At 58.6% G+C, this 10,965-nt stretch overlaps 1 protein-coding gene across 10 annotated transcripts in view; it reads right to left on the bottom strand.

Moving 5' to 3' along the window:
• Nucleotides 1–2,681: 2,681 nt before the first annotated feature.
• Nucleotides 2,682–10,965, bottom strand: part of ARHGEF7 (Rho guanine nucleotide exchange factor 7) — a 107,616-nt gene continuing 99,332 nt past the window's right edge. For all 10 annotated transcript variants that reach the window (XM_043892367.1, XM_043892355.1, XM_043892357.1 and 7 more), the window contains 3 exons: nucleotides 6,429–6,528; nucleotides 6,155–6,209; nucleotides 2,682–4,941 (listed from right to left, as the gene is read on the bottom strand). In XM_043892367.1, coding sequence (XP_043748302.1) covers nucleotides 4,819–4,941; nucleotides 6,155–6,209; nucleotides 6,429–6,528 — 278 coding nt within the window. In that variant the 3' untranslated portion in view covers nucleotides 2,682–4,818. The remainder of the gene's footprint in view (nucleotides 4,942–6,154; nucleotides 6,210–6,428; nucleotides 6,529–10,965) is intronic.

Raw genomic sequence — 10,965 nt, 5'->3', positions numbered from 1 at the left:
CCTCCCCGGGTCAGGCAGTGGCTCCTGGCTCAGCTTCCGAGGAGCGGCCAGACTGTCCCCAGAGCAGCCGCTCCAGTTCACGTTGCCGCCAGGAGTGTCGGCAGCCAGGCCCCCTCCTGGGAACTGACTTCACACCACCGTGCAGCGGGTTCAAGTTCATCGATGGACCAGCTTCCCGGGGAGCAGTGGGAAAGGTCACGTGCTGCCGTGCAGGGGCTGGGTCAGCGCAGGGAAGCCGGGGAGGTGAGGGCGCTTGGGACAGACTCCCCGGGCAGGGCCCAAGTGTCGGCTCAGGCGGGTGGGGCGGGGCGCCGGGTCACCGCAGTGCTGGCAGGACCCAAAAGGAGCAGACGGACCATCTCCCCCTCTGCCCGGGGACCCCAGGGTCTATTGCCCCCTTTCCTGACCGGCCAGGCCTGGCCTGCAGGGGACCATGGGGAGCTCACGGGGGCCTGGGCCGGCATCTCCTGTTATTGGCCAAGCCCTTTCCCTTGTGACGTGATTTTAGCCGAGGAGAAGACCCAGTCTGTCCTGGACCGAGAGGCCTTCCCATGGGAATTGTGGGAGTCTCCCTGGCTTTTCTCAAACAGAAGATGCTCCTCCAAGACCTTCCCATGACCCCCTCCCTGGTCAGTGCCAGGGAGGGGAGGGTGGTTAGCTGGGAACCTAGAGCCACACACAGGTGGCCTCTGCGAGGGCAGGCGCCCCAGGCCAGCGGGGGGACGGGCCAGCGCTGGAGCTGAGTCCACATCCCCCCGGGACAGGTGGAACGGTATTTCCCGGAAAGGCAGTTCCAGTCCTGAACCCGAGTACCCGTGCACGTGATCCTGACTGAAGTTGGGCCTTTGCAGACGCCATCAGTTTGAGATCTAACCCAATGTGACAGGTGTCCCTCCAAGGAGAGGCAACACAACCACAGGGTGGAGGGCACAGGGCGGACAGATGGACACGCGCCAACAGAGGCTGAGCCCGAGACCCTGGACCGTGCCACCACGGGGGCCGGAAGGGGACCCCCGCCAGGGCCTCCAGAGGGACAGGCCGCCGACACGTGGGCTCCAGACTTCAGGCCTCAGGACCCTGAGATGAGGCTCTGCCGTCACAACCCACCCAGTTCACCGCCCCTGCTACAGCGGCCTCGGGAAACCAGTGCTCCGTCACCCATTTTGCTGAACAGTAACCAGGGCAGGCTCTAACCCGGCTCTTACGGGAGAAGACAAACCCAAGGGCAGTGGGTTAGAGGTGGGGGGCCTGGGTCCCACCGTGCACCCCGCCCTCCCAGCCCAGGACAGCAGTCGGACACAGCTGACCGCAGGGACCCCCAGCGTCCACTCCTGCAGGCGCGTCCCACCCTCACCCCTCTTCCACTTCCGTGCCAGTCACGTTTGTTCACAAGTAAAATCGAGTTAAACACTGCATCTGAGAGAGAAATTAAAATGGGGTGACTGCAGCCCCGACGGAGCCCAGGGGACCGGCACCCAGCAGTGTGTGAGGAAAGGCGTCTCAGTCGTCCCTGGAGGTCCAGTGGCCAAGACCCCACGCGCCCAAAGTGCAGGGGCGGGGTTCGATCCCTGGTCAGGGAACTCGGCACCAGCACACAGCACGGCGTGACCAGAGAGAAAAACTCCACCCTGAGCCAGAGGCATGTTGGCACCAGCTGCACTCGAGGAAGCCTCCCGAAGGGCAGACGTCCCGCCACGTGTCTCCCTGAGGTCTGACCCAGAGGTGACGCCGGGGCGCCCGGGGCGTCTGACGGAACACGTCGTCCAACACGGAGCCCCGGGGCCACGTGTCTCCGAGGTCTGACCCAGAGGTGACGCCGGGGCGCCCGGGGCGTCTGACCAACACGTCGTCCAACACGGAGCCCCGGGGCCACGTGTCTCCCTGAGGTCTGACCCAGAGATGACGCCGGGGCGCCCGGGGCGTCTGACGGAACACGTCCTCCAACACGGAGCCCCGGGCTGTGACCCTGACTGCGACGTCAGCTCTGTCCTCTAGGGGCGGCAGCTCCGGGGGAGAAGGGCAGACATCCTGGGAACTCTGTCCCCCAACCTGGCCTGGCTGCTCTCTAAACACCTGCCTCCTCCAGCAGGACGGAGTGGAGGGAAGGGCGAGGCCACCTGCTCCTGCCTCGCGACGCTGAAGGGCCCACGGGATCCAGGGAGAGGCGTCTGCCCTCCACCAAGCCCCACCCAGCGTCTACCTGGACTTCCAGGGGTGAGAGCCTTCGGCCCCCGGACGGCAGCCTTTCCTTCCCACTTCCTTCCCCCAGACTTGTTCTCATTTTTCATGTGTGCTAAATCACTTCAGTCATATCTGAATCTGTGACCCCACAGACCATAGCCCGCCAGGCTCCTCTGTCTATGGGATTCTCCAGGCAAGAACACTGGAGTGGGTTGCCATGCCCTCCTCCAGGGGATCTTCCCGACCCGGGGATGGACCCTGCATCTTGTGTCTCCTGCGTTGGCAGGTGGGTTCTTTACCCCAAGTGCCACCTGGGAAGCCCTTCTCCCAGACTTTGTTTTCTAACTTATCTTCAAATATTCCCAAACTCGATTTTAAAGATAAATGTGATATTTTCCAGCATCAAAAGTTCACACCAGAATTTTAAGATTAAAAAAAAAATTCAAAAGAAACGATAAAGGTACACACATGCAGAAAAAAAAAAATCACAGACAATGAAGTGACATGTTTATAACATAAGAAAAATAGTCAGTTTAATAATTACAACAACAGAGCGTGAGTAGTCAAGACCAGGACACCGGGGTGCGGGGGGGGCGTTCGTGGAGGACCCCCACGGCTGTGAACGGGGGCCCGCGGGGAGTCCCCGACAATGGTTCAACCTGCCGCAGAGCATGCCTCCCGGCCACGGATAACTCCGGTACATCCCCCTCCCACCCGGGCGAGGACGTCGCTCTGTCTCCTCGTCCGTGGAAGGTGTGGCAGAGGCAACTACAGCAGGCAGACGGCCCCTTCCTGACGTCCCCTGGGAGGCCGAGCCCCTCGAAAGTCCCCCGGAGACACGGGGGCAGTTCACTGACAACAGGGCAGGTCTGTAGGAAGAACCGCTCAGATGCATCGTCTCTGCTCCCAAGAAAGCTTAGTAAAAACCCTGGGACCCGGGAAGGACGCGTCACGCAAGCATGTCGACGGCCACCCCTGGGGAGGAGGGGCGGTGAGAAGACAGGATGTGCGCCCCCTCGATGCGCAAGTCAACAGTTAAGGCAGGCTCTGCGGGCGCCCCGTCGGGGTGTGGGCGGCAAGACCGCCCGCCACAAAGTGCTGGAGAGTCAGGCGATGACGAGTTCCTGAGTTAGAATTTGCTCGAGACAGCAAACTTCAGTGCACGGATTGGATTGTTTCCCACTGCGAGGTCTCACGCGTCACCAAAGGGCCTACTGTGAAAACAGGGCTCACCAGACACTGCAAGGCCATCGTTTCCAGCCCCACCAGCGACGAAGAAAACAAAACGCTGAGCACAGGAAGCCGGCAGTTCCCGTCACAAGGTCAGGCGTCCTCACGGTCATCAAGGCCCAGACACCCCCAGAGCTCGGGAGGCTGAGGGCACGGCCGCGGGCGGACCGGGCGCCCAGACCAGCTGCTCCAGCTCAGGGGCGTCCAGCCGATGCAGACAGAGCGCAGGCCACAGTCGCGTCTGATACCACTCGGGCATTTCCGAGACGGCCCTGATTCAGGGGCTGGGGTTTGGGCTTTTAAAGACATGATGCTTGTCCTCTACGAGTTCATCTCACTTTACAAACGACCTCTTCAGAACAGCAGGGCGCAGGGGCAGGTCCCGTGAGCCGGCTGGACCCCAGGCCCCTCCTCTGGGCCCTGGCCATCTGGACTCGGCGTGGGGTGGGTGGGGTGGGGGACCCGGTCTTGACCCCCACTCCTTGGGGAGTCTCAGGCGTGTTCTATTGCTTGATTCGTGCGGACACTGCCCCCTCAAGCGAGCACGGAAGGCCTGCCCGCGCCCGCCAGGACGGCAGGTTTTGGAGCCAGAGCAGCCTCAGGCAGAGAGCCCGCCTGCACCCGGCAGCGCGTCCTCACGGGCTGCAGTGACGTGCAATAAATAACACACTTTATTTACAGGCTTCAGGGAGCTCACGCCTTTGGGGAGGATGGGACGGTGCACCTGGTCGAGTTCCCAGGCCAGCCCCAGCCAGGCACCCTCCGCCACGCACGTGCTCACACAAGGCGGGCGTGCGCACACCCGTCATGGGGCCCGCTGGCAGCAGACGCGGCTCCTGGGTTCAGCCCGAGTGCTGTACGTGGCCTGCGGCCCCGCTCGACCAGGAGACTGGGGGGTGGGGGCCGGGGGAGACGGGCCCCTGCAGGTCTAAGCAGGTGAGCCGCAGGCAGACACGCGGGAGGTGTTTCTGGAGCGCGGCGGCAGAGCAGGCACCCCCAGAAACAGCTGTGGGTCTGCAGCCTCTGGTCCCCACGAGCGGTGAGCACACGCCCCAGGGCGCGGGAGCAGGGAGGTGAGTGCAAGGGGGACTGCAGCCCAGCAGTCAGCCCAGATAGAAACACCGCCGTGTGCGTCCAGAACGGGGCATTTACAGGGAACGTACACGTAACATTGACACGTGTTCACTCGGAGCCCGCGAGCCCAGACGCCATCACCGCACTTACTGCGGAACGAGGTACTGGGTGTCGGGGGGGATGCGGTCTGGGCTCGGCCTGGAGCTCACAGCCGTCCAGTTGCAGTCTCCACACACAGCCCCGCCGACAGCCTGAGCGCCAGGGGCGGGGGTCGTGGGGCTCCGGCTCAGGCTCAGTCTCGGAAGCGGTCTTGACGGAGCACCAGGACGCCCCTCAGAGGTTCGTCTCATCCCAAGCAGGGTCGTTCATGTTCTTGAGCACCTTCCTCACCAGCTTCTCCAGGTCTTTGCGGGCTCTCTGCTCCTCCTCCAGAGACTTCTTCATCTTCTTGTTGTCCTGCGGGAGAAGCAGACCGCAGGGGATTAACCACCATTGGCACCAAAAGGGCCCCCTCCCGGAGGAGACGGGGCCGCACTGAAGGGGCCCGCCCTGCACGGCGGCCAGGGGCGCGGCTGACGGGACCCCCGAGGGTCTCACACGCAGGGTGACTCCTGGCGCCGGGACAACCCACAGACGGAGCAGGCCCGGCACTCCACTTACGACTGTGAACCAGAGAATCTACAAAACACAGCGTGAGAGTGGCCGAAAGGAACGGGCCAGGGCTCACATCCCTCCTGCTCTCCCGCGCCTGTGACAGTCTCCACAGCGCTAAGAAGGGGCACAGAGACGGGGAGTCAGGGGCCCCGTCACCCCCCCACCACGGTCGATGCCAGCGCGGCCCCTTGGACGGGCACAGCGGCAGTGAGTCAGGGTCCCCGTCACCCCCCACCACGGTCCATGCCAGCGCGGCCCCTGGACGGGCAGAGCGGCAGTGAGTCAGGGGCCCCGTCACCCCCCACCACGGTCCATGCCAGCGCGGCCCCTGGACGGGCAGAGCGGCAGTGAGTCAGGGGCCCCGTCACCCCCCACCGCGGTCCATGCCAGCGCGGCCCCTGGACGGGCAGAGCGGCAGGCGGCCAGCCAGGGGCCCCGTCACCCCCCACCGCGGTCCATGCCAGCGCGGCCCCTGGACGGGCAGAGCGGCAGGCGGCCGGCCAGGGGCAGCTGTCGGTGCGTGGCCGGTCCCCTGCTGTCCGTCCAGCCCAGGCCAGCCGCGAGCTGCGTCTCACACACGGAAGCCACTGACACAAAGGATGCAGCTCACAAGTCTGCTCGGCGAGGCAGCCCAGTCTAACTGGCTTTTTGATGGGTCTTCTCAAGAACTAGGACCACATGCTACACCGGAGTGACAGAGAACAGTCCCTGTTGGCACCTAACAAGACGTCTGACCAGAAGCAACTTCAGGTGTTTTCACAATTGTTCTGGGAGAATCTGAGATGTCTGATGACGCCCAGACAGGGCAGTGGAGAGAACGCTTGGCAAGTCGCCTTATAGACGCACTTCCTGTCTCTCACACTCACAGACCCACTGCTGATCTGCTGCTGATCCAGACCCCGAGAGGAGGCTCCTGTTCTGGCCTCATGGTGCTCGTGGACAGCTGGCTTCAGGTCTAACACCGTGGTTTCCTCATCGGCCCCATTCAAACGATTACAGACAGATGACAACTCACCTGTCGTAACTCCTGGACTTCATCTTTTAGCGCATACACGGTGTCGACGAGACTCCTAGACAGAGATGGGGGCACCCTGAGTGACGATCGCGAGCACCCCATTTCACCCCACGCCCACTGCCCGCCCTGCCCGCCACCCCCCCCAGCCCGCGCCCACCCGCCCCGCGCACCCAGGCCTAGCTCCGGGAAGGCCCAATTCCACACACGGGGTGTGGACCTCAGCCAGGAAGCCCTCCCTGCCACAGACACTTAAAAACACTGAAACACAGCTTACTTTTCTTCTATCACTGTCTGACCGTTACTTTTAGTCTCTTCAACTATAATTTTCTCTTCTTCTGGAAGCAAAACTTGCGGAGCAGATTCTTTGCGTGAACCTGTCATCATTAAAAGAAAAAAAAGAAACCCACAGGTAAATACCACGGCAGAACTAAAAGAACTCGACTATACAACACTACTTAATTATTAATATTAAATTCCAGGGGTTAATTCCAGTATGTTAAGAAATACATCCTCTAGATAAAATGGGGATGGGTAACCTTTACCAACTTCCTCTCCCTCTGCAGACTGAAGCCAAGTCTTCTTCAAGCCCATAGCATGACAGGGGAAAGGAAATGTTAGTCTTTTTTTTTTTTTTTGCAATTTATTGAGCTTCAGTTTATGAATCTGGATTATTGATCTTTTAAAAATTTTCAACACGTAGTAAGTTGAAGATTCTGACCATATTGACTTGGGTGTTTTGGGAGGAAATAATCAAACTTCTGGGGGATATTCAAATCAACCAAATTTTGTGCCATTTTATTCCAGGAATCTTAGAACAGAACCATCAGATCACGCAGAAGATATATTCCAATATTTATCATGTCAGTGAACTGGTCCTTAAAACATTTAACTCCAGAGCAACAGCTAAAAGTGTTACAGCACATGGTTAAGAAAAAGTTTATTACTGATCCTCTTATGAAAATAGTATTTACATTCCCTGGAATATAAACATTTTTCCAAAAGGAGGAACACTGTTTACAATATTAGAGGAATATTTATGTCATTTAACCAAGACCCAGCACAAAAGCTTACCCAGGACAGTGGCCAGAGAAACCGTTACTGCAGAACAGGTCTTCAGAAATTAACAAGAATCAAATCTCATTTAAGGGTGCAAGGAAGAAAAATCACCTTTTTAAAGAGTTACATTTAGTGTATCATTCCTAGTTTTGAAAAATGACATCAGATGCACATCTGAGGAGGGATGTGACCTGCCGCAGAGCCCCTGCTAGTGGTTACTGCGATCAACGCAGCTCTTTCTCCGATACAATCCACACACTCTAACCACGGAGACGGCGCTTCGGCTCGCCTGACCTCGTCTTCTCTGCTTCACCCTCGGTTCACCTTCCCAAAGGTCCGTCACACTGGACGAGGGCCCTGGCATCCTCACATGGCGGGAGCATTTGGTTCGACATATGCTTTCAGGACGGGACTTAACGGTTCCACCAGCATCTCACTGCAAGCTCACCCTCCTCTGAACAGAACAGGGCTCGTGGTGGCTGTCGACACTGCTGACATGGGGCTCCCGTGACGCTCCTGACGTGGGGACCGAGCGCCCCCTTCACTCCCAGGGCAGCCGGCGACAGGGAGGAGGGTCTGGTTCACCAGGCCGGGTCCCCCTGCTGGCCGCCGTGCGGGCGTCTGCGAAGCCCCGCTCCAGCCCCGGCCCGCAGGCGGGAAGGTCGTGCTACACCCCAGCGTTGGGCCTGAGAGGGAGGAGGCCGCCCGGCCCGGAGAGGGACAGCACCACGTTACAGCGCCAGCGTCTGGACAGACGAGTTTCCTACAGCAGCCAAGGCACTGCGTCCATGTGTCCTAGGACGTAGGTGTTGTAACCACGGGGACTGCTCGGAACCCTGCCACGGCCGGGAGGAGCTGCTGTGCCAGATCACGTCTGTGTGTGAACTTGTCAGCTGCTGTTTCACGGACGACCTTCCACTAGTGACTTGGTGCTCACAGCGAGATGCGGGTCCTGGGGTGACAGCTCCAAGGCTGGAGGGTGCAGGGGGCAGGCAGCGCCCAGCTCGCACCCTGCCCAGCGTGGTGACCGACCTGCAGGCTGTTCAGACAGAAGGCGATGTCCTCCAAGCCCTGGGCCCGGGGAGGGACACGTCCTGAAAGGCTTCGCCCTGCCGATGGTGATGACCGGCTCCAGGGGCCATGTGCGGGGCTGCGGCCATGCCGTCTTCCGGGCCTTTCTCAGCACACGCTTCTGGGAGGTCTGGGCCACGTGGGGAAGCACCGCTTAGGGAGGAAGCGCGCACAGGCAACACAACTGGGAGGCACAGGGGCCGCCGGGTTAAGAATCTGGAGGTCCAGGAAGCGCCCGGACTTCCGACACCAACACTAGCGCTGGCCATGTTCCTACTGGGAGGAGGGAGTGCGTGCTATTTTCCCTGAAAACAGACAAGCATTCCTAAGGACTCTGCTGTGTGGACCACACGTCAGGGAGTGAAGGGCTCTCGTTCCCTGTAAGGAGAAGCATGCGGGTGACGCTGGACCCCAGCGTCCCTGGGGGTCCCCCCTGTTACCTGCTCTGCCCTGGAAGCTAAGCTGGGTGCCAAAGGCACGCCAAGGGCCACCAGGGTGGGCAGGTCATGGGCGGCTTGTAACACGACGTTTCTTCACCCCAACTAATGAGCTAATGAGACCACAGGCTGAACGTGTTTTTTCATGAAAGTGCTTTAGGAAGATTAAATTCCATGTTTATTTCTCCTCAGTTATTTTTGCATCTTCTAGATTCCTAGGCAGCCTATTTACATTGCGCTTACAGCAGTGAATTCTTCAAATAATACACAGAACAGAATCACGGAGGGCGGGGGCGGTGGTGTCCACTCTGGGAGCAGGGGTGTGCAGGGACTGGGGCTGCGGGTCTTGGTAAACTCAGGCCTGACACCAAAGCCTCAAGTCCATGTGCCGTAAAAAGAGAACAAGACCAACCGCCTCTGCAGAGCTGTTCTGGGTGTTAACTCAGAGGTCCCTTTGATCAGTATCTTCTGCCAGATGAATTCGTAACTATACACCCCACGGTGTGAGGTGACTGTGAGACCCGATCCAAGAGCTGCACGTGCAAGGACACCGTTCTCATCTCGGCAAATGCGCTGAAAGCACACGAGAGCAGAAGGCTACATGACAGACAGGAAGTGCCAACTGCTGGGTTCCTGAAACATGCCGACGTGAAAAATGCCACTGAGGACGAGCTGGTGAGCCAGGAGGCTTATCAGTGAAGATTATTCATCGGCCTGCACAGAACTCCACAGGCTGCCTAGTTTCACCGTACTTTGTGAAACAACTGAAAAAAACCTGCAAGTCTCTCAGCAAAACAACAAAGGAATATTCTCCTGCCAGTTTTATAAGTAAGTCGACTATTTCTATAAGAACAAAGTTCTAGAAAGTAGGTAGATTTAACAAGCTCTCTCCAAGATCAGTTTAGTACTTTTAAAGGTATCACAGAAAATCTTCTCTGAATTAGTTAAGCTGGAAAAAGAATTCAATAGCAGAACCTCCAAAGACCGCTGTCACTTTGAAATCCTCTACTGAGAGGGGCCAAGACACAGGTGTGTGTGTTCACGAGGCCCCAGCACACACAGGACCTGTGTGTCCCCAGCTCTGTGCTCAACACGAAGCTGTGTTTCCAGGAGACCACTGGGACTCTGCAGCACGTCACTGTGGAAAACGCTGACAGCTGTAGCCACTTCCTGGAGGGCCACAGTGCTTAGAATTTCCAGCAAAAATACCCATTTAACCTGAATTCAGCACCTAAATCTGAGTGCTCAACACCTTCTCCATCATCAAGAGGAACATTTCGCAGCTTTCTGGCAAATGATCTGAGGAGTGGGAGCCAGCACACGACCCCACACGTGTCTGTGAACACACACACAAGCGCTGCGCGGCTGTTGTCTTTCCTCAGGGCGAACCCAGCCCACGCCGGCTGACAAGCAGTGCGGCCAGCAGGGGTCGCTCTGCGCCCTCAGCTGGGGATGGAGCCGGCGCTGGGGACTCGTGGGGCCCAGTGCGGGAACACGGATAGGTGCAGCGCCCCCACCTCGTGGACAGAGGGCTTGCCCGGACGGCAAGGAGACGGCCTCGACCCAGGGCGCTGTCACGGCTGGCAGGCCACCCGCTGGGGGCACCCCCGGTGGCCTGCAGCTCCCAACCCAGGGGATGCGCGGTGCGTGTGGGTCCGGGATGGGGGTTGGCCTGCCTGGAGACACTGAAGACCGTGTAGGGTCCTTCAGAAGGGAACGTCCGCTTCTCTGGCCAGCGTTGGAGTACCTTGACAGCACAGTTCACGTGACCTTAACTCACAGAAACTGAAGTAACTTTCAGCATGAAACAAAATGTTAACATTTTAAAAATTCTACTTAGTAAGATCTCTCCAGTAGGCCACTCTGTTATTTCTGGCTGTTATGGGATTTCAATTCATTTCTCTTAGGAAAAGACAAGACAGGAGCACCGGCCCCTCTGCAGAGAGGGACGCGCCCGGCCGCCCTCTGGCCCCGCCCTGGTCCCGTACCCGACAGGTACGTCTTTTCCTCCCATCTGCCTTCGAGTCTAGACACGCACCCTACAGATAAAAACCAAAACCTGAGACCTTAGGCTACGGAAAATAAACACTGAGTGGTGGGCTTTTTTTCCATTTATGCACACCCCTGACTCCACCAAAAGAGGAAAGAGAGAGCTCTTCTTTCTGAAGACAAACCTCCCAGTGAGCGAAAACTTCTTTAAAAAAAAGAATTAGAGGGAAACAGATGAAATAAACATGTGCAGAGTCG

Source organism: Cervus elaphus, chromosome 30, assembly GCF_910594005.1.
Source record: "Cervus elaphus chromosome 30, mCerEla1.1, whole genome shotgun sequence".
NCBI lineage: Eukaryota > Metazoa > Chordata > Mammalia > Artiodactyla > Cervidae > Cervus > Cervus elaphus.
The sequence above is the reverse complement of the archived record's forward strand: the minus strand, read 5'-3'. Positions and strand labels throughout refer to the sequence as shown.